We start from the raw sequence: 21,033 nt of genomic DNA, 5'->3' as shown, positions 1-21,033 counted from the left end.
GGGCTCCTGGGTCTGAGGGAGGAGGGCCTGGGCTCCTGGGTCTGAGGGAGGAGGGTTGGGGACCTGGACCCCTGGGTCTGAGGGGGGAGGGCTGGGGGCTTGGGCTCCTGGGTCTGAGGGAGGAGGGCTGGGGGGCTGGGCTCCTGGGTCTGAGGGAGGAGGGGCTGGGGGCCTGGGCTCCTGGGTCTGAGGGAGGAGGGCTGGGTGCCTGGGCTCCTGGGTCTGAGGGAGGAGGGGCTGGGGGCCTGGGCTCCTGGGTCTGAGGGAGGAGGGGCTGGGGGCCTGGGCTCCTGGGTCTGAGGGAGGAGGGGCTGGGGGCCTGGGCTCCTGGGTCTGAGGGAGGAGGGGCTGGGGGCCTGGGCTCCTGGGTCTGAGGGAGGAGGCTGAGGCCTGGGCTCCTGGGTCTGAGGGAGGAGGGCTGGGGGCCTGGGCTCTGGGTCTGAGGGAGGAGGGGCTGGGCTCTGGGTCTGAGGGAGGAGGGGCTGGGCTCCTGGGTCTGAGGGAGGAGGCTGGGGGCCTGGGCTCTGGGTCTGAGGGAGGAGGGGGTTGGAAGCCGGATTCCCAGGCAGCTCTGTGTCAGGATGATCCAGCTGGAGCACCGCCCGCCCCACCCCTCACGCGCCCCGTTATCTCGCTTCCTGGGCAGGGGGAGGGGTGCCGTATATTTAGTCGCTGCCCTCGCCCTTTATCAGTGTCCTCAGTGAGGCCTGAGCAGCCCGGACGGGACTGAAGTCCCCGGGGCCCTCAAGGTCACTCCGGACGCCCCTCGCTGACTCCCAGGAGCCTCTTATCCTTTCTCTGCCCCCTCCATCTCCCAGCTGAGTCTCAGCATGGCGGACGAGTGAGTGAGCCCGAGGCGGGGGGAGGTGGGCGATCTCCTGCAGGGGTGAGGCCCGCGAGGCTGGACCCTCTGGCCTGAGAAAGGGCGGGGGGGAGATCAGGACTCCTGGGGGACCGAATGCGGTTAAGATTTTGGGAATCAGCCGAAACCAGTTTGGTTCAGTGGGTAGGGCGTCAGCTTGCGGACTGAAAGGTCCCAGGTTCGATTCCAGTCAAGGGCATGTACCTTGGTTGCGGGCACATCCCCAGTGGGGGGTGTGCAGGAGGTAGCTGATGGATGTTTCTTTTTTTTCTTTTTTTAAATATATTTTATTGATTTTTTACAGAGAGGGAGAGAGATAGAGAGCTAGAAACGTCGATGAGAGAGAAACATCGACCAGTTGCCTCTTGCACACCCCCTACCGGGGATGTACCCGCAACCAAGGTACATGCCCTTGACCGGAATCGAACCTGGGACCTTTCAGTCCGCAGACCGACGCTCTACCACTGAGCCAAACCGGTTTCGGCTGATGGATGTTTCTCTCTCATCGATGTTTGACTCTCTCTTCCTCTCCCTTCCTCTTTGTAAAAAAGAAAAACCAATAAAATATATTTAAAGAAGAAGAAGAAGAAAAAAAAAAAGAGGCCCCTCCTGGCCTCTCTTAAAAAATGAAATAAAAAGAATTTGGGAATCAGACTCCTTGGACGGGAGACGGGGAAGTTGGTGGCAGGGCCTCTCGGTCAGAGGGGCTTTCTGGGGTCCCTTTGGGGGCGGACGGGACAGATCAGAGGCCCACCATGAACCCCCTTTCCTGCTTTCTCTCCCCCCACCCCACCCCCCAGGAGCGGCAATGCGGTGAGAGCGGGCAGGGCTGCACCTCAGGGCGGGGCGGGGCGGCAGGCTGCAGCCCTAGCGGAGGGCAGGGAGCGGGGCTGAGGGTGCGGGTGGTGACCCGGCTCCGCCCCCCGGACCCCAGGCTGGGGAACCCGCACCGGCCCCGATGCGACGCCGCTCCTCCGCCAACTACAAGGCCTACGCCACCGAGCCACACGCCAAGGTGAGCCGCACCGCGCGGTGGGCGGGGCCTGGGAAAGGGGGCGGGGCCATGGCCTTAGTGGAGGCGTGGTTCAGGCCTTGGGCGGAGCCCAAGAGGATGACGAAGTGTGAGGGGCGGGGCTGAGCTCCGGACGGACCGGGCTCGGATTGGTGAGCGCTGCTTATGGGCGGAGTTTCGTTGCTCGTGGGAACCGCGTTGGCCTACGAGGTGGTGGGCGGTGCCTAGCCAGAGTCAGAGGCCCAGATTGGTGGATTGGGCTGAGGGGGTGTGGCCTATCGTACTCTGAGTGCTGGGATTGGAGGCGGGCTCAAGTCTGGGCCGGGCTTGAGGGGGGCGGGTTCGTAAGCCCCGCCCACTGCCTGTCTTTGGGTCCCCCTTCCCTCCTCCTTCCTCTCTCCATCTCAAACCCGCAGAAAAAGTCTAAGATCTCCGCCTCGAGAAAACTGCAGCTGAAGGTGAGAACCGGCCTGGAGAGGGAGCCTGGGCGTCCTTGGGGGGCGGGGCTTGAGGCTTCGAATGTGTGAGTGGGTGGGGCTTGGAGAGCTGGGTTTGGGGGCGTGGCTTTGCAGCCGGGGGGACCTTCTCTGGAACAGCGGGCCTGGGGATGATGGACCTTGAGTGGACGCGACTCAGAAAGACCCAAGTCCATCCGAAACCGGTTTGGCTCAGTGGCCTGCGGATTGAGGGGAACCGGGTTCCATTCCCGTCAAGGGCATGTACCTTGGTTACGGGCACATCCCCAGTAGGAGGTGTGCAGGAGGCAGCTGATCGATGCTTCTAACTCTGTCCTTCTCCCTTCTTCTCTGTAAAAAAAAAAAAAAATCAATAAAAATATATATTATAAAAAAAAAAAAAAAGAACAAAAAGAAAGAAAGACCCAAGTCCAGAGCTGGGATCAGAGGACCCGGGCGGGCGGAGGCAGCCTTCCAGCGGGTCTTCATCTCGCTCCACCCATGTAAGTTGAGGTCCGGCCTCCCTCTGGCCCCCCACCCCCACCCCCTAGACCCTGATGCTGCAGATCGCGAAGCAGGAGCTGGAGCGCGAGGCGGAGGAGCGGCGCGGGGAGAAGGGGCGCGCCCTGAGCACGCGGTGCCAGCCCCTGGAGCTGGCCGGGCTGAGCTTCGAGGAGCTGCAGGTACAGGCTCCGAGCAGGGTCCCCGCCCAGCCCGAGGCCCGGGCTCCTCTGCCACTCACTACCCTTCCCCTTCTGCTCAGGACCTGGGGCCCAATCTCCCAACTTTAACCCTCACCAGTTCACACGTATGTATGGCCCGCAAGCTCCCTACAGCCTCAAATCCCAGAGGGTGGTTCCTCTGCTCCTACTTCTGTAGATTCTCAGGGTTATTGGCTCTGGAGTTCGGCTTTGTTCGAAGTTTCCAGAGACCAGCTTTCGCCTGCTTCACAACTCTCCTTCCCCAGACCCAGGAGTCCAGGCCTCCAGCCTCCTCCCTCAGACCCAGGAGCCCAAGCCCCCAGCCTCCTCCTCCCTCAGACCCAGGATCCCAGCCTCCAACCCCTCCTCCCTCAGACCCAGGAGCCCAGGCCCCAGCCCTCCTCCCTCAGACCCAGGGAGCCCAGGCCCCCAGCCCCTCCTCCCTCAGACCCAGGAGCCCAGGCCCCCAGCCCCTCCTCCCTCACACCCAGGAGCCCAGGCCCCCAGCCTCCTCCCTCAGACCCAGGAGCCCAGGCCCCCAGCCCTCCTTTCTCAGACCCAGGAGCCCAGACCCCCAGCCCCTCCTCCCTCAGACCCAGGAGCCCAGGCCCCCAGCCCCTCCTCCCTCACACCCAGGAGCCCAGGCCCCCAGCCCTCCTCCCTCAGACCCAGGAGCCCAGGCCCCCAGCCCCTCCTCCCTCAGACCCAGGAGCCCAGGCCCCCAGCCCTCCTCCCTCAGACCCAGGAGCCCAGCCCCCAGCCTTCCTCCCTCACACCCAGGAGCCCAGGCCCCCAGCCCCTCCTCCCTCAGACCCAGGAGCCCAGGCCCCCAGCCCCTCCTCCCTCAGACCCAGGAGCCCAGGCCCCCAGCCTCCTCCTCCCTCAGACCCAGGAGCCCAGCCCCCAGCCCTCCTCCCTCAGACCCAGGAGCCCAGGCCCCCAGCCTCCTCCCTCAGACCCAGGAGCCCAGGCCCCCAGCCTCCTCCCTCACACCCAGGGGTCCTGGTCCCCAGCCCTCCTCCCTCAGACCCAGGCTCCCAGCCTCCTCCCTCAGACCCAGGGGTCCGGGTCCCAGTCCTGCTCCCTCACACCCAGGGGTCCGGGTCCCCAGCCTCCCCTCCCACACCGCCACCTCTCTTTCCCAGGACTTGTGCCGGCAGCTCCACGCCCGCGTGGACAAAGTGGACGAGGAGAGATACGATGTGGAGGCCAAAGTCACCAAGAACATCACGGAGGTGGGAGGCACGGGCACTGGGGGGTCCCCGTCCGGTCCGGGTGTGAGGCCGCGCTGTGCCTGGGCTGTGGTCCCAGCCTGGCCCCTCGTGGTGGAGGACACCAGGGGACCCGGGTCAGCTCCCTGGTTCCAGCAGGGAGCGGGCAGAAGGCTGGCTACAGGACAGCCAGGCCAGGCCGCTCCAGGCAGGGGGAGGTGGGACAGCAGAAAACAGGTGAAATGTGTGATGGGGGCGCCCAGCGTTGGTGGAGGAGCGGAGGCGTGGACAGGGGGCCCTGAGAGGCGGGTAGCTGGGCGGGGATGTGTCCCTGGTTGTCAGGGAGACAAGGCTGAGGCGGAACAGGGAGGGTTTCCAGGTCAGGAGGAGGAGAGGGGATTTAACCCCAGGCAGTGGGAGCCTGGGCGGGGCCTGGGCAGGGAAAGGAGGGGAGGGGCCAGGGGAGGAGAGGGGGAAGGCGGAAGTGGAGGGAGCGGTCTCTATTCCCCTTGTTCCCCCCACCCCCACCCCAGATCGCAGATCTGACCCAGAAGATCTTTGACCTCCGCGGCAAGTTCAAGCGGCCCACCCTGAAGCGGGTGCGCATCTCGGCGGATGCCATGATGCAGGCGCTGCTGGGCACCCGGGCTAAGGAGTCCCTGGACCTGCGCGCACACCTCAAGCAGGTGAAGAAGGAGGACACGGAGAAGGTGAGTGGCTGGGCCCAAAAGGGGCCTAGTGGACAGGGTGTGGGAGCAGCAGTCCCAGGCTGGCCTCCGGGCGAGGACTTTGGAATTTGAGGGAGAAAAATCTCGAAGTACAGGAGGGGCACAGGAAGTGCACCAGGAAGACAGGAAGTAGAAGGGGGAGACTAGGAGTGCATTAGGACAAGGGAAGTAGCATGGAGTCAGAATAGGAATAGGGGTTATAGGAAGTGCTTGAGAGAAGAGAGACAGGAAGTACAGGAGGGAGACAGGAAGTGCAGGAGGGAGACAGGAAGTGCAAGAGGGAGACAGGAAGTGCAGGAGGAAAATAGGTAGTGCAGGAGGGAGACAGGCAGTATAGGAAGGATATAGGAAGTGTGGGAGGGAGACAGAAAGTACAGGAGGGAGAGAGGAAGTGCAGGAGGGAGACAGGAAGTGCAGGAGGGAGACAGGAAGTATAGGAAGGATACAGGAAGTGTGGGAGGGAGACAGGAAGTACAGGAGGGAGAGAGGAAGTGCAGGAGGGAGACAGGAAGTGCAGGAGGGAGACAGGAAGTATAGAAGGGAGACAGGAAGTGCAGGAGGGAGACAGGAAGTGCATGGATCAGTGTGGATGGGATGTTGAGGGGCAGGGAGTGCTCCAGAACCAGACCCTTGGTCAGAGTGGCCCCTCGGGCTGGAGGGCAGTTGGAGGACATTTGAGGGAAGACATTCTAACCTCTGACCCTGTCTCCCCAGGAAAACCGGGAGGTGGGAGACTGGCGCAAGAACATCGACCTGCTGAGTGGCATGGAGGGCCGCAAGAAGAAGTTTGAGGGCTGAGCCCCCGCCCGCTGGGCCCGCCCGGCCCGCCCACAGCCTGAGGAATAAAGCTTGTGTCTGAGCGGGAGAGGCTGTGTGTGTGTCTGCCCTCCAGGGGCCAGGGTGTGGGAGTGGGTTAACCGGAGGGCCGGGCCCCGGAAGCCACGGGCACATCAGGGGCAGACCTGGGTCTCCAGCAGGGGGCGTTCTGGGCGCCTCTGCTCTGGGCAGCGGGCACAGGGCTGCTGAGACCCAGGCTCACAGAGACACACCAAGAATGAGAGGGAGAGGGGTAAGCCAGATTCGTGGGAATCAGTACAAAGACCCAGAAACTGGAGAGGGAGACACACAGGCAGGAGACAGACGGAGCTGAGGCAGAAATGAAGGCCCCGGGGGTGGGGGTGGGGGGGTAACTTCAGGGACACAAAGACCCAGAGGAGCCAAAGAGGGAGGGACAGGGACACCGCCAGAGAGAGACGGGGTCACAGACAGACACACGAGGAACAGGCACTCACAGATGCAGCCGCAGGGACACACAGAGACCTCTGGCTGGTGATCCCAATGGTTAGAGCTCAGTTCCCAGCTGCGGGCTCTCGGGTTTGATTCCTGGCCAAGGGCAGGAGCCCGGCTGCAGCTTCCACCCCCAGCCCCAGTTGGGGTGCATGCAGAAGATAAGCAGTCCATGCGCCTCCCTCTCATCGATGTTTCTCTCTCTGCTCCTCCTCCTCCTCCTCTCTCCCACTCTGGATGCCCTAGACGGGAAGACAGAGGGCATCTCCTCAGAAGGGTCTCCTAAGCCCACGGTCGGCAAACCGCGGCTCGAGAGCCACACGCGGCTCTTGGGCCCCTGGAGGGTGGCTCTCCCACAGAATACCACGGCCCCAAGCGAGTCTGTGTTGAAGAAGTGGCGTTAAAAGAAGTTTACGTTTAAACAATGTGGCTCTCCGAAGAAATGTCAATCATTGTGCTGTTGTTATCTGGCTCTGCGGACTCATGAGTTTGCCGGCTACTGTCCTAGGCCAAGTGAGGACAGGCTCAGGAACCCAAAGTGGAAAAATACCCTCAAATGAGAATGAACGAACAAACAGACAAACAAAAGGAGGCTCGGAAGGACACACGAGGGAAGAACACAGACGCAGACACAGAGCCCAAAGCAGAGGGGCCCAGGAGAGCTGCAGAGAAATGCACAGAGAGGGAGACAGGGATTGGAGGCAGCGAGACACACACAGGCCCGGAGGGAGGGGTGAGGGGTGAGGTGCTCGCTGGCCAGGGCTGGCTCCACGGAGGTCAAGGTCGTGGCTTGGCAGGGAAGGAGGGACGGAGATACCGAAAAAGGCCCCCGTCAGATGGGGGGGGGGGGAAGGGACAAGGTCTAACGGGCCTCACACCCTCCCTGTCCCCTCCCCCACGCACACCTGCTTCCCGGCTTTAGCGCCTGTTGTCACCAGGGTGGAATCCGGGCAGACAAAGGGTGGGGGCGGGGAGGGGGAGACAAAGACGGATGGGGAGACACACAGTGGAGAGGCCCAGAGACAAAGGCGAGACAGAGACAGAGAGACAGGACGGGGACAGGAGCCTGGGAAAGGAGAACCGTCCCCTCACCCGCCATCCATAGGCATTCTCACCCTGGCTAGTGTTGCTCAGTGGGTAGAGCTTCGGCCTGAGGCCTCACGGATCCTGGGTTCGATTCCGGTCAAGGGCACATGCCCGGGTTGCGAGCTTGATCCCTAGGAGGGTGTGCAGGAGGCAGCCGGTCCGTGATTCTCTCTCATCCTGGATGCTTCCGTCTCTCCCTTTCTTTCTCTTCCTCTCTGAAATCCATAAAAATATAGTATTTCTTAAAGCCCTGACTGGTTTGGCTCAGCGGATAGAGCGTCGGCCTGTGGACTGGAGGGTCCCAGGTTCGATTCCGGTCAAGGGCATGTACCTCGGTGGCGGGCACATCCTCAGTGCGGGGTGTGCAAGAGGAAGCTGATCGATGATTCTCTCCCATCGATGTTTCTAACTCTCTATCCCTCTCCCTTCCTCTTTGTAAAAAAACAGTACAATATATATATATATATATATATATATATATATATATATATATATATATATATATATTTAAAGTAAAATAAATAAAAATGCATTCTCCAAGGGCCTCCGTGTGCTAAGCCCAGGGTAGAACGCAGAGAGTGGCACCACGTGCAGTGCAGTGCCCCAGGGCGGGGTGGGGGGCGGGGAGCAGAGGGTCCCCGGCCCAGCCCTGAGCTCCCAGGAGGTGCTGATGGGGGAAGGGTCCCGCAGCCAGCGGAGGCCTGGATCGCGGACCTGGAGCCAGCGGGGCGGGGCGGCCTCTGCAGGGGCGCTGAGGGGGCGAAGGGGGGGGCGAGGCCCAGCGTTTGGGGAAAGGAATTCCCCCTCCCTCCCCCGGGGGCGGGGCTGAGCGCCCTATAAACGGGGCTGCCGCAGCTGCCCCTCACGTTCCTGCCTCTGCGGACCCCGCTTTAGGTACGGCTCCCCGCGGTCCGGGTGGGAGAGGAGGGGAGGGAGGGAGGAGGCGGAGGGGCCTGGGGATGAGCATTTGGGGACACACACACACACACACACACACACACACACAAGGAATCTGGGGGCGCCTGGATTGGGGTGTCCCAGAAAATACCCTCAAGCTCCCGGAGGTCTGAGTCAGGGACTCCCAGAACATGGGGGCAGTCCCAGAGTCTGCATGTCAGGAATAGAGGACGGGGGCAGGGTCAGAACCGGGGTTCTGGGAGTTGAGGGTCCAAGGGGGTGGGGTGCTCAGGGGGGGGGGCAAAATTCCTCCTCGTGTCGTCCTCAGGGACAGCGGGAATTGGGGCTCTGAGTCTGGGCACCGGTTTTGGGGCATCAGAACCCGGGGTCTCCGAATCCAGGCTGGGCCCCATGAGCTGTGAACTGGGCGTGCCAGGCTCTGCGGGCACTGGGGTTTGGGCACCTCGGGGGCCGGGGGGAGGGATGCCAGAGATTGGGGGGGTCTGCTTAGGGGTGAGGGTGAGGCCTGGGGGAGCCCTGGTCTCGGGGCGCCCCTCCTCTCCAGGGCTGTGGGTGAAGGGAAGGGAGGCAGGTGGGGAGACCCCGCCGGACGGAGGGGTGGTCAAGGAGGGGGAGGGGAACGGGGGTGACTAACTCTCCCCGAACCCCCCCCCCCTCACTCACACCACTCAGACCCTTTTTAGGAGATGTCCTCTGTCCTCCTGGAGGGCATCCCCCCGAAATAGGCCCTGGGGGTGGGGCGGCTATTGTCTTCAGGACACCCGCCTCCCAAATGCCCTCCTAATCCCACTGAGATCGGGTTCCAGGCCCTGCTGTCACCAGACAAAGGAGGACAGCTGGGGGGGGGGGGGGTGCAGGGGGCTGGGGCTGGGCCAGACCTCCTCCCTCAGACCCAAGAGCCCAGGCCCCCAGCCTCCTCCCTCAGACCCAGGAGCCCAGGCCCCCAGCCCTCCTCCCTCAGACCCAGGAGCCCAGGCCCCCAGCCCTCCTCCCTCAGACCCAGGAGCCCAGGCCCCCAGCCCCTCCTCCCTCAGACCCAGGAGTCCAGGCCCCCAGCCTCCTCCCTCAGACCCAGGAGCCCAGGTCCCCAGCCTCCTCCCTCAGACCCAGGAGCCCAGGCCCCCAGCCCTCCTCCCTCAGACCCAGGAGCTCAGGCCCCCAGCCCTCCTCCCTCAGACCCAGGAGCCCAGGCCCCCAGCCTCCTCCCTCAGGCCCAGGAGCCCAGGCCCCCAGCCTCCTCCCTCAGACCCAGGAGCCCAGGCCCCCAGCCCTCCTCCCTCAGACACCCCCCACACACACACCTTCTCTGTGGTCCTCAGGTCGCACCAGGATGTCGGACACGGAGGAGCAGGAATATGAGGAGTGAGTGATGTGGCGAGAGGACTGGGGGTCTGGGGAAGTGGGGACCCTCTTTCTCCTCCCAGCCTCTAACTCTCTCTCTCTCTTTCCCCGGGGGTCCCCCGGCCCAGGGAGCAGCCAGAAGGTGAGTGGGGAGGGCACCGGCATTGGAGGTGGGGGCGGCAGGCGGGTCTCCTGGGAGGGGCATTGCAGAGAAGCCCACCCTCCTGGTGTCCTGAGTGGTTTTGTTTTTTTTAATATACTTTATTGATTTTTACAGAGAGAAATGGAGAGGGATAGAGAGTTAGAAACATCAATGAGAGAGAAACATCCATCAGCTGCCTCCTGCACACCCCCACCGGGAATGTGCCCGCAAACAAGGCACACGCCCTTGACGGGAATCGAACCTGGGACCTTTCAGTCCGCAGGCCGACGCCCTATCCACTGAGCCACACCGGTTTGGGCAGGAGTGTTTCCTTGTTTATTTTCTTTTTAATATTTCTTTATTGCTTTCAGAGAGGAAGGGAGAGAGAAGCATCCATGATGAGAGAGAATCACAGATCGGCTGCCTCCTGCATGCCCCCGACTGGGGATGGAGCCTGCAACCCGGGCCTGTGCCCATGACCCTTCAGTCCGCAGGCTGATGGCTGATGCCCTATCCACTGAGCCAACCCGGCTTGGGCTCCTTTGTTTGTTCATCCTCACCCCAAGAATGTGCTTCTTTTTATTTTTTGAAAATATGTGTTTATTGATTTTACAGAGGAAGGGAAAGTGGAGAGAGAGAGAAGCATCGATGATGAGAAAATCACGGATCAGCTGCCTCCTGCACGCCCCCTACTGGGGATGGAGTTCGCAACCCGGGCATGTGCCCCGACCGGGAATCGAACCCGGGTCCTCCTTGTTTGAGGGCAAAGCTCACTGCCCCCCCCCACGCCCACCTGTGACCCCAACCGGGGTCTCTGCCCGGCTCCCGGGCTCCTAACGGCTTCCCCCTTTGCCCCCCGCCCCTTGCAGAGGAGGAGGCTGCGGAGGAGGAGGAGGAAGGTGAGGCCCGGGGCCAGGACCCAGCAGCTGCAGCCGGAAGCGGGCCGGGGAGGGGGCGAGGGGAAGGGAGGGGGGCCTGGGGGAAGGGGGACCTCTGTCCCCCGGTGGCAGCTGGGGTGGGGGCTCCCCAGGGCCTGGGTTTCAGCTCCTCTAACAGCCTCTCCCCTCTCTCCCCTCCCGCACCCCGCACCCCGCACCCCGCGCCCCGCGCCCCTTCGTGGCCGCCCCCCCTTCCCGCACCCCCCCACCCCATCCTGGCTTCTCCCTGCACCCCCGCCCCCCTCCCCAGCCCCCGAGGAGCCGGAGCCGGTGGTAGAGCGAGGTAACCGCGGCCGCTTCGCTTCCTGAGGATGATTTCGGGGCTCCCTTCCCCCTAGCCCCCCCCATCCACGCCCCGCCCGCCCCCCCCAGACGCGGTCCCTTTAAGCCGCGGGGGCGCGCGCCCTCTGCCGGCCAGGAAGGGAGTCGCCCCGCAGCGACGTGAACCCTTTCCCTTCCTTCTTAAAGGGACCGGCACCCAAGCCTTCTCTCCGGCCACTCCCCACCCGGAGGGGAGCTGGGAGAAGAGTTGGGTGTTTGCGGGGAGGCACCCGCCCCCCACCTGCACCCCCGACCCCGTCTGTCATGTTCCCCCTCCATATACATTCGAAGGTCGGGGGGGGCGGGGAGGAGGCCTGGGGTTGCAGAGGGGTCAGGCGCCCCGAGTCTGGGTGCCTGTGTCCCCCCAGGGGCTGGGGGCTGGGGACACCGAATGAAGAGAGGGCTGCGGGGTGTGTGTGGGGGGAGCCTGAACCGCTAGGTCCTGATGGAGGAGGGCAGGAGCTCTGGGTTTGTCGAAGGGGGCGGGTTGGGGGTCTGGGGTTTGGGGTCTGGCCTCTGGGCCCCCAGGGAAGTGGGAGGGGTCCCCATGCCAGTTCTGAATGTATATATGACGCGTGTGACCCTCTTCTTTCCCTTGGCGGCCACCCTGACTTCCCTTCCCCGGTGTCCCCCCCACCTCATGCCCTCTCCGACTCTCCAGAGCGGCTGGAGGAGGGAACTGGGCTCCGGGGGGGGGGGGGGCAAGGTTTGGGGGTCCCCTCTTCGGCCCCTCATGAGCTCTGGCTAACTCTCTCTTTGTATCCTTTCACCAGAGGAGGAGCGCCCCAGACCGAGGTGAGATCCTAGCGGGGTGTGTGTGTGTGTGTGTGTGCGCGTCCCAACCACACCCTCCTGCAGAGATAGGGTGGGGGGTAGGCAGAGAGAGAGAGAGAGAGAGAGAGAGAGAGGAGGGAGGGCTGACCGCACCCCTGCAATGCAAATATAATGCAAACTCTGCACATAACTTAACATTTTTGACTATTTGTACCTTAACCGGTGTGCCTCAGTGGATAGAGCCGTGGCCTGCAGACTGAAAGGTCCCAGGTTCAATTCCAGTCAAGAGCAAGCAGATGCCTGGTTGTGGGCTCAATCTGCAGATTTCAGAGGAAGGGAGAGGGAGAGAGAGAGAGAAACATCCATGATGAGAGAGAATCATGGATCAGCTGCTTCCTGCACACCCTCTACTGGGGATGGAGCCCAGGCATGTGCCCTTGACCTGAATCAAACCTGGGACCCCTCAGTCTGCAGGCTGGCGCTCTATCCACTGAGCAGCACCGGCCAGGGACAGGCTAATCCTAATATCTCGTATCTATTCAGCCTGTGATCTGTGGCATTTCATGCAATAAGCATAAACGTGAGATTCCTTTGTTTGTAGCAAGTCCTGGAAGTCAGCCGTGTGTTTCCCTGCATCCCTGGGCCTGGGACCGGGTGGCGGGGCGGATCAGGGACCTCGCGCCCTCACTGTCTTCCTCTCCTTCCCTGCCCCTCAGCCGCCCCGTGGTGCCTCCGCTGATCCCCCCAAAGATCCCGGAAGGGGAACGTGTGGACTTCGATGTAAGTAACCCCCCCCTTACTCCCCTACCCCCCACCCACTCCCGACCCCCAGCACCTGCAAGCCCTTAGGCCACCTGGACGGAAATTGGGAAAAAATCCCAAAAGCCAAGTAGGGCGCGAACACGGCGCTTTTCTGCCACCTGCTGGCCATGGGCGGAACTGCCGGCTCCGCTGATGGATTCCTGCGGGGCTGGGGGCTGGGGGCTGGGGGGCTCCCCTCCTGAGGCCTCGGGGCGCTGCCGGGAGTAACGGGGCGCCCCCGCCGCCCCCCCAGGACATCCACCGGAAGCGCATGGAGAAGGACCTGCTGGAGCTGCAGACGCTCATCGACGTGCACTTCGAGCAGCGCAAGAAGGAGGAGGAGGAGCTCATTGCGCTGAAGGACCGCATCGTGAGTCCTGGTGCGGGGCGGGGGGGGGGGGGGGGGGGCTCCCCAAGTCCTCCCCTACCCTACTACCCCCCCCAGTACCGTCCTGGGGTCCTGGGGGGATAACGGAGAACAGGTCCCGTCCAATGCATCAAACTTGTGCATTTTTTAAAAAATATATATTTTTATTGATTTTTTTAAAGAGAGGAAGGGAGAGAGATAGAGAGCTAGAAATGTCGATGAGAGAGAAACATCGACCAGCTGCCTCTTGCACACCCCCTACCGGGGATGTGCCCGCAACCAAGGTACATGCCCTAGACCGGAATCGAACCCAGGACCCCCCAGTCCGCAGACCAACGCTCTACCGCTGAGTCAAACCGGTTTCGGCCAAACTTGTGCATTTTTATTTTTTCATTTGTTTTGTCTTGACCTCGTTCCTCCGGGGGAGGGGTCCCGGGTGGGTGGGGTGCCTGCACCCCCTCATTCTTCTCCGTCCCCCGCCCCCCCCCCCCCCCCAGGAGCGGCGCCGGGCGGAGAGAGCGCAACAGCAGCGCTTCCGAACCGAGAAGGAGAAGGAGCGGCAGGCCCGGCTGGCGGTGGGTGCCTCCCGGTGGGAGCCCTGAGGTTCCATTCATCATATTCTCTGGGGTCCCCCCCCCAAAAAAAAGGTCTTCCCGACTGCGTCATTCAGGGACCTTTCCGTTGGAAGGAATGGGAACCCCCACCCAGGCCGGATGCGGCAGAAAGAAGGTTTTCTTGGCTCCTGTCAAACCAAAGTCTAGGGAGAGCCTGCTTCAGGCATGGCTGGATCCAGCGGCTCAAGCACATGCTGTCACAGAGACCCCGTGTTTTCTTTTCCTGTCGCTTGGCCCATCTTTCCATGGATGTCTCAGCGACCAGCTCATCCCCACTTGCCCCAGCCTTCCCTGCTCTGAGTCCTGATAACCCTGCACCCCCTCTGTCCCAGGCATACTGGAGTGGTCCCCCGTCCGTAACTGGTGAGCGTGTTTGAGAATGCGTCCGTGGCTTCAGGCCTTGGAAGTGTGATCTGTGGTGGCATTCAGGAAGCACCCACCTGGACCACTTTTTTATTTTTTAAAAATGTATTTTATTGATTTTTTACAGAGAGGAAGGGAGAGGAATAGAGAGTTAGAAACATTGATGAGAGAAAAACATCCATCAGCTGCCTCCTGCACCCCCCCACTGGGGATGTGCCCACAACCAAGCTACATGCCCTTGACCGGAATCGAACCCAGGACCCTTGAGTCCACAGGCCGATGCTCTACCACTGAGCCAAACCGGTTTCGGCTGGACCACTTTTGAGGGACAGGAGTAGGGTAGTGTGGTGAACGGAATAAGGGTGACCCCAAGCAGCTCACATCCTGGTTCCTGGGACCTTCCACGGGAAAAGGGACTTTGCAGATGTGGCTGAGGATCTGGAGACGGGGAGATGGTCTCTGATGATCCCGGCGGGCTCAGAGCCATCAGGAGCGGGCTGGTGGGAGGGAATCAGAAGGGTTGGGAAACCCTACCCGGTGTGGCTCAGTGGATAGAGTGTTGGTCTGCAGACTGAAGGGTCCCAGATTCGATTCCGGTCAAGGGCATGTACCTTGGTTGTGGGCACATCCCAGTGCGGGGTGTGCAGGAGGCAGCTGATCCATGTTTTTCTCTCATCGATGTTTCTGACTCTCTATTCCTCTCCCTTCCTCTCTGTAAACAAATCAATAAAATATATATTTTTAAAGATGAGGAAGGAAGGGGCCAGGAGCAGAGGGATGCAGGCAGCCCCTGGAACCGGAGAAGGTCAGGCCCCGGGGTTGAACCCCTATTCCCACAGGAGGAGAAGATGCGGAAGGAGGAGGAGGAGGCCAAGAAGCGGGCAGAGGATGACGCCAAGAAGAAGAAGGTCCTGTCCAACATGGGGGCCCACTTTGGGGGCTACCTGGTCAAGGTGTGTTCCGCTCCGGGGCTGAGGTCCAGGTACCCGGGGAAGAGGCGACTGAGGGAGGGGCTGGGGGCCTGGGCTCCTGGGTCTGAGGGAGGAGGGCTGGGGGCCTGGGCTCCTGGGTCTGAGGGAGGAGGAGGGCTGGGGGCCTGGGCTCCTGGGTCTGAGGGAAGAGGGCTGGGGGCTGGGCTCCTGGGTCTGAGGGAAGAGGGCTGGGGGCTGGGCTCCTGGGTCTGAGGGAGGAGGGCTGGGGATCTGGGCTCCTGGGTCTGAGGGAGGAGGCTGGGGCCTGGGCTCCTGGGTCTGAGGGAGGAGGGCTGGGGGCTGGGCTCCTAGGTCTGAGGGTGGAAGGGAGGGACCAGGACCCCCAGCTCCAGGTGTCCCCCCCCCCCCCCCCCATGCGCAGGCGGAACAGAAGCGGGGGAAGCGGCAGACGGGGCGGGAGATGAAGCTTCGCATCCTGTCGGAGCGGAAGAAGCCTCTGAACATCGACCACATGGGCGAGGAGCAGCTCAGGTAGGCGGGGGGGGGGGGGGGGGGGACGGGGGAGGCCTGGGTGTGAGACAGGGAGCTGGGAGCCCTCCTCGAACCTGGGCCAAATTATTTTTATTTTTAAAAATATATTCTATTGATTTTTTACAAAGAGGAAGGAAAAGGGCTAGAGTTAGAAACATCGATGAGAGAGAAACATCGATCAGCCGCCTCCTGCACACCCCCCACTGGGGATGTGCCCGCAACCAACGTACGTGCCCCTGACCGGAATCGAACCCGGGACCCTTCCGTCTGCAGGCCGACGCTCCATCCACTGAGCCACACCGGTTTCGGCTGAGATTTCTTTTGAGAGACAAATTGTTTAAACGTAAACTTCCTCTAATGCCACTTCTTCAACACAGACCCACCCAGGCCGTGGTATTTTGTGGGAAAGCCACCCTCCAGGGGCCAAAGAGCCGCCTGTGGCTCGCGAGCCGCGGTTGGCCGACCCTGGCGGCGATAGGGGAATGTGAGTCTCCATTTCGCGTCAGGAGAGAGCAGGCAGAGATTTTATTTAATATGTTTTATTGATGTCAGAGAGGAAGGAAGAGGGAGAGAGACAGAGAAACATCGACGATGAGAGAGAATCATGGATCGGCTGCCTCCTGCAAGTCCTCCCTCTGTTGGGGATCAAGCCCGAAACACAGGCATGTGCCCTTGGCCGTAGTCAAACCCGGGACCCTTCAGTCCACAGGCCGATGCTCTATCCACTGAGCCACACTGGCCAGGGCACGGGCAGAGATTTTCAAACCCTTTCCTTCCGTTCACATTGAACATCTCTCCCTCGAATATTAACGCAACGGCAAACGGATACCACACTCAGAGTGCAGAGTCGTGCTGTGTGGCTTCGGACAGTCCCCTCTCCCTCTCTGAGCCTTGGATGGCCAGCCCCCCTCTCTCCCGCCCCCTCTCCCGTCCTGACCGTCCGTCCGTCTGCCCTGCCAGGGCCAAGGCCCAGGAGCTGTCGGACTGGATCCACCAGCTGGAGTCGGAGAAGTTTGACCTGATGGAGAAGATGAAGCAACAGAAGTACGAGGTGCGGCCACCTGGCCTGGGCCGGGCTGGGCTGGGTCGGGCTGGGCTGGGCTGGGCTGGGCTGGGCTGGGCCGGGCTGGGCCGGGGCTGGGTGGGGGCAGGGCCGGGCAGGTGTGGGGGGGCCTGTCCCCAGCTGGCTGTCCCAGCATCACCCCCCTCCTCCCTCCGCAGATCAACCTGCTCTACAACCGCATCAGCCACGCCCAGAAGTTGTAAGTGTGACTGAGCCCCAGGCCCTGCCTCCCCCTGCCCTCAGCCCCTTCCTCTGGCTTTGTCCCCGTCCCAGTCCCTTCTCTCTGACCTCGTCTCTCTCCTGGGGCCTCCATTGCCATCGCCACGCCCATCTATTTCGTTTTTATTTTTTAAAAATATATTTTTATTGATTTCAGAGAGGAAAAGAGAGGGATCGAGATAGAAACATCAATGATGAGAGAGTATCGTTGATGGACTACTTCCTGCACGCCCCCTCCTGGGGATGGAGCCTATAACCCAGGCATGTGCCCTTGGCTGGAATCAAACCGACCCTTCAGTCCACAGGCCAACACTCTAAGCACTGAGCCACACCGGCTAGGGCTTATTTTTATATTATTTTTAAAATTATATTTTATTGATTTTTTTTTTTTAACAGAGAGGAAGGGAGAGGGAGAGAGAGTTAGAAACATCGATCAGCTGCCTCCTGCACACTCCCTACTGGGGATGTGCCCGCAACCAAGGTACAGGCCCTTGACCGGAATCGAACCTGGGACCCTTCAGTCTGCAGGCCGATGTTCTATCCACTGAGCCAAACCAGTTAGGGCTCTATTTCATTTTTAAATTGATTTCAGAGAGGGGAGAGAGAGAGAGAGATGGAAATATCCATGATGAGAGAGAATCATGGATCGGCTGCCTCCTGCACGCCCCACACTGGGGATCGAGCCTGCAACCCGGCCATGTGCCCTTGACCGGAATCGAACCTGGGACCCTTCAGTCCGCAGGCCGACGCTCTATCCACTGAGCCACACCGGCCAGGGCCCTGTCCCTCTAAGTCACCGGTCCTCAAGGATGGGGGGTGAGCTTGCCCCCAGGGGACGCCAGGCAGAGGCTGGCACGCGTTTGTCTGCCCCCCTGCTCCGCGCTCCCGGCCTGGAGTGGGTGGAGGCCCCGGCGGCTGCTCAGCACCCTGCAGGCCCCGGACAGCGCCCTGGAGCGGGGCACGTGACCCCCAGCAGCACCCACCCCCCCAACACCTCATCACAACACAGACACCCACCCCCGTGACACTGGGGTCTCAGGCCGTGACCCCCACCGCCCCAGCCAGCGGACCCGGATGAGAATGCACTTGCCCACGCGCTTGCCCGCCTCTCCCTCTGGGCGCGGGGGGCGGGCATCCCGGGGGCCCCATCTCTGAGGCCTGAGGAGCCCCCCTCCTGACGCCCCTCCTTCTCCCGCAGCCGGAAGGGGGCAGCGAAGGGCCGCCTGGGGGGCCGCTGGAAGTGAGGACGGGGCGGGGCCGCCCCAGACGCCGGAGCCCTGGCAGTGCTTGTCAGTCTGAGCCCTGAAATAAATGCTCCGCCCGCGGGCGCCTGCTGAGGTCGTTGTTATTGTTATTATTATTTTATTTTATTTTAAAAAATATGTATTTTATTGATTTTTTTTTACAGAGAGGAAGGGAGAGGGATAGAGAGTTAGAAACATCCACGTGTCGCCGAAATCAGTTTGGCTCAGTGGATAGGGCGTCAGCCTGCGGACTGAAAGGTCCCAGGTTCGATTCCGGTCAAGGGCATGTACCTTGGGGGTGTGCAGGAGGCAGCTGGTCAATGTTTCTCTCCCATCGATCTTTCTAACTCTCTATCTCTCTCCCTTCCTCTCTGTAAGAAATCAATAAAAAAGTATATATTAAAAAAAAGCAAGAAACATTGATGAGAGAGAAACATCAATTCAGCTGCCTCCTGCACACCCACCACTGGGGATGTGCCTGCAGCCAAGGTACATGCCCTTGACCAGAATCGAACCCAGGACCCTTGAGTCCACAGGCCAATGCTCTATCCATTGAGCCAAACTGGTGAGGGGTTAGTATTATTATTATTTTAAATATGTTTATTGATTCAGAGGGGAAGGGAGAGGGAGGGAGAGAGAAGCATCCATGATGAAAGAGAATCATGGATCCGCTGCCTCCTGCACACTCCACACTGTGGATCGAGCCCGCAACCCACATGTGCCCTGACCGGGAATGGAACCCTGACCTCCTGATCCATAGGTCAGCATTCCCTGCAGGCCGGGCTTACACAACCTTTTGAATGCACCAAAGCACCATTGCATTGAACACTTGCAAATGCTTTCGGTATGTGCATCCTATCTGAGTGCAGGAATGCAAAACCAGGTCCCGGCTGGGTGTCTCCGTTCACTGGAACATTGTCCCCACACACCAAGGTTGCAGGTTCGATCCCCCGTCAGGCCAGCTCCTTCATTTCTTTTTCTTTTTTTTTTTTAAATATATTTTATTGATTTTTCACAGAGAGGAAGGGAGAGAGATAGAGAGCTAGAAACGTCGATGAGAGAGAAACATCAACCAGCTGCTTCTTGCACACCCCCTACTGGGGATGTGCCCGCAACCCAGGTACATGCCCTTGACCGGAATTGAACCTGGGACCTTTCAGTCCGCAGACCAACGCTCTACCACTGAGCCAAACCGGTTTCGGCAGCTCCTTCATTTCTGAGGCTACATTTTTAGGGGGTTGGGTTTGTCCAAGCGGTAAGTGCTATGGACTAAAGGTTTGTGTGTCCCCCCCCCCCAATCCATATGTTGAGGTCCTGCCCCGTCTCAAGGAATGGTGTTGAAGGTGGGGCCCCCGGGAGGTGGTTATCAGTAGATGAGATCCTGAGAGTGGAGCCCTGATAATGGGATTAGTGTTTTCTTTTATTTTTAAAATGTATTTTTATTGATTTCAGAGGGGAAGGGAGAGGGAGAGAGAAACATCCATGATGAGAGAGAATCCTGGATCGGCTGCCTCCTGCATGCCCCACACTGGGGATCGAGCCTGCAACCTGTGCCTGTGCCCTGACCAGGAATCGAACCGTGACCTCCCGGTTTATGGGCCGAGGCTCAAGCACTGAGACACAGCAGCCCCGCGGGAACATCTTTGTTATTGTTTGAAACCACTGAGTTATTTTCCTCGCCGTGAGGAGGGCCTGCAGCTCCAGGGTCAAGCATTGCCCTGGGATAACTAACGCCAGGGTCAGCACTGAGAGAGAACAGGACTGAGGGCAGAGGGAGCTTTAACCAGTGGAATCTGAAAACGCCTGCACACAGCCAAGGTCTTGCACCTAGCAGATACTTTACGCCTGCTGTCTCAGCAACCCCGGGGATGGAGAGTCTGGGCCAGGCCCCAGAGCTAGGGAGGGGTCCGAGACCAGGTTCCATCTCAGGACTGCCTAAGCCACAGCTGGAATCCTTAACCATGGCGATGGAATAGGATTTTAAACATAGAAGTTAAAGCCAATTAAAAATTGCGGAGAGCCGAAGCCGGTTTGGCTCAGTGGTAGAGCGTTGGTCTGCGGACTGAAAGGTCCCGGGTTCTATTCCGGTCAAGCGCATGTACCTTGGTTGCGGGCACATCCCCAGTAGGGGGTGTGCAAGAGGCAGCTGGTTGATGTTTCTCTTTCATCGACATTTCTACAATAGCTCTCTATCTCTCTCCCTTCCTCTCTGTAAAAAATCAATAAAATAATTTTAAAAAAATTTCGGAGAGAGAGCTTACGGTGGGAGCGCGCCCTGCAGATCCTTCTGTGGACACCTCAAGTTGTGTCTCCCACACACAAATGGTCACCGTCACACAAAAATGCAGATGGCTTTTACACCAAAGCTTTTAGGCACCATAAGCAGAAGCACCCTGAACAGCACCCACCCAGCGACAGACACAACTGCAAAAGGCACACGATTATAATGTGTCACCATATGCACAGGCGTGGAGACACATCTAGTAACCTGGATGACATACTGCCTAAGGCAGGTGCATGAGAAGAATGAGGTTGAGGACTACATATCCCAAGAGACAATGAGACTGGTATGCCCTTTTGTATCTATGGCCTGTCCTCCCAAAGCCTTGTGAGAATTGTAGTTTATTTCTTTGCATAGGCCCAAGGACTTCAGCGTGGGTAGTCTGTTGGCTTCTGTCCAGATTTCAGCCCCTTTCTATGTGTCTTTATTCTCGTCTCAGAGTGATTGCATCTGTCTCAATTGGGACTTAGGTGTGCTTCATAGTGCTATGTATGAGACCACTCGCTCTGAACTACAAACCCCAGCATTGGCTTGCAGGGGTGTGTAGGGACTGAACTACATTTCCCAGCATGCTTCATGACCCACGGTAAGACTAAGGGAAGCGAGAGCCAATAGGTTCTGTGGGTGCTCATTGTGGATTCCTCCTCTCGGGTTCTTTTCCCATATGATCCAGGAGTTATTATCATCAGGGACTTGGGACTTCTCTTGCCAAGGAGCCTGATTTCTTGGGGTGGTTTGGGAATCGACTTAAAACCAACTGAGCCTTTAGGGGCGTGATCATGCGGATCACATTTCCCAGCAGACCCCTAGACTGCTGGCAGATTGTTGTGAACTCTGTACAA

The 21,033-nt window shown here is 60.1% G+C and overlaps 2 protein-coding genes and 1 long non-coding RNA gene across 4 annotated transcripts; all 3 read left to right on the top strand.

The window, feature by feature from the left end:
* The first annotated feature begins 532 nt into the window (after positions 1-532).
* TNNI3 (troponin I3, cardiac type) lies at positions 533-5,839 on the top strand. 2 transcript variants are annotated; one of them, XM_084906613.1, is made up of 8 exons: positions 691-845; positions 1,797-1,877; positions 2,291-2,332; positions 2,881-3,012; positions 3,093-3,137; positions 4,176-4,265; positions 4,775-4,951; positions 5,684-5,833. In XM_084906613.1, the coding sequence occupies exons 2-8, from the start codon at positions 1,821-1,823 to the stop codon at positions 5,765-5,767; spliced, it is 627 nt and encodes a 208-aa protein (XP_084762739.1). In that variant the 5' UTR covers positions 691-845; positions 1,797-1,820; the 3' UTR covers positions 5,768-5,833. The 2 variants fall into 2 exon arrangements, with proteins under 2 accessions (XP_084762740.1, XP_084762739.1); XM_084906614.1 differs by lacking the exon at positions 3,093-3,137 and having other exon boundaries at positions 533-845; positions 5,684-5,839.
* A 2,353-nt stretch (positions 5,840-8,192) lies between these two features.
* Positions 8,193-9,753, top strand: LOC311633676. The gene is made up of 3 exons (XR_014796993.1): positions 8,193-8,257; positions 9,580-9,622; positions 9,730-9,753. It is a non-coding gene; the product is annotated as an uncharacterized lncRNA (long non-coding RNA).
* Positions 9,754-10,937: 1,184 nt separating this feature from the next.
* TNNT1 (troponin T1, slow skeletal type) lies at positions 10,938-18,001 on the top strand. Its single transcript, XM_084906624.1, has 10 exons — positions 10,938-10,964; positions 11,776-11,797; positions 12,493-12,556; positions 12,831-12,947; positions 13,442-13,519; positions 14,761-14,874; positions 15,275-15,384; positions 16,345-16,435; positions 16,606-16,646; positions 17,865-18,001. Exons 4-10 carry the CDS (start codon positions 12,849-12,851, stop codon positions 17,908-17,910), a joined length of 579 nt encoding a protein of 192 aa, XP_084762750.1. The 5' UTR covers positions 10,938-10,964; positions 11,776-11,797; positions 12,493-12,556; positions 12,831-12,848; the 3' UTR covers positions 17,911-18,001.
* Positions 18,002-21,033: the final 3,032 nt, after the last annotated feature.

This window comes from Pipistrellus hanaki (assembly GCF_964339955.1).
Source record: "Pipistrellus hanaki genome assembly, chromosome: 15".
NCBI classification, from domain to species: Eukaryota; Metazoa; Chordata; class Mammalia; order Chiroptera; family Vespertilionidae; genus Pipistrellus; species Pipistrellus hanaki.
The sequence above is the reverse complement of the archived record's forward strand: the minus strand, read 5'-3'. Positions and strand labels throughout refer to the sequence as shown.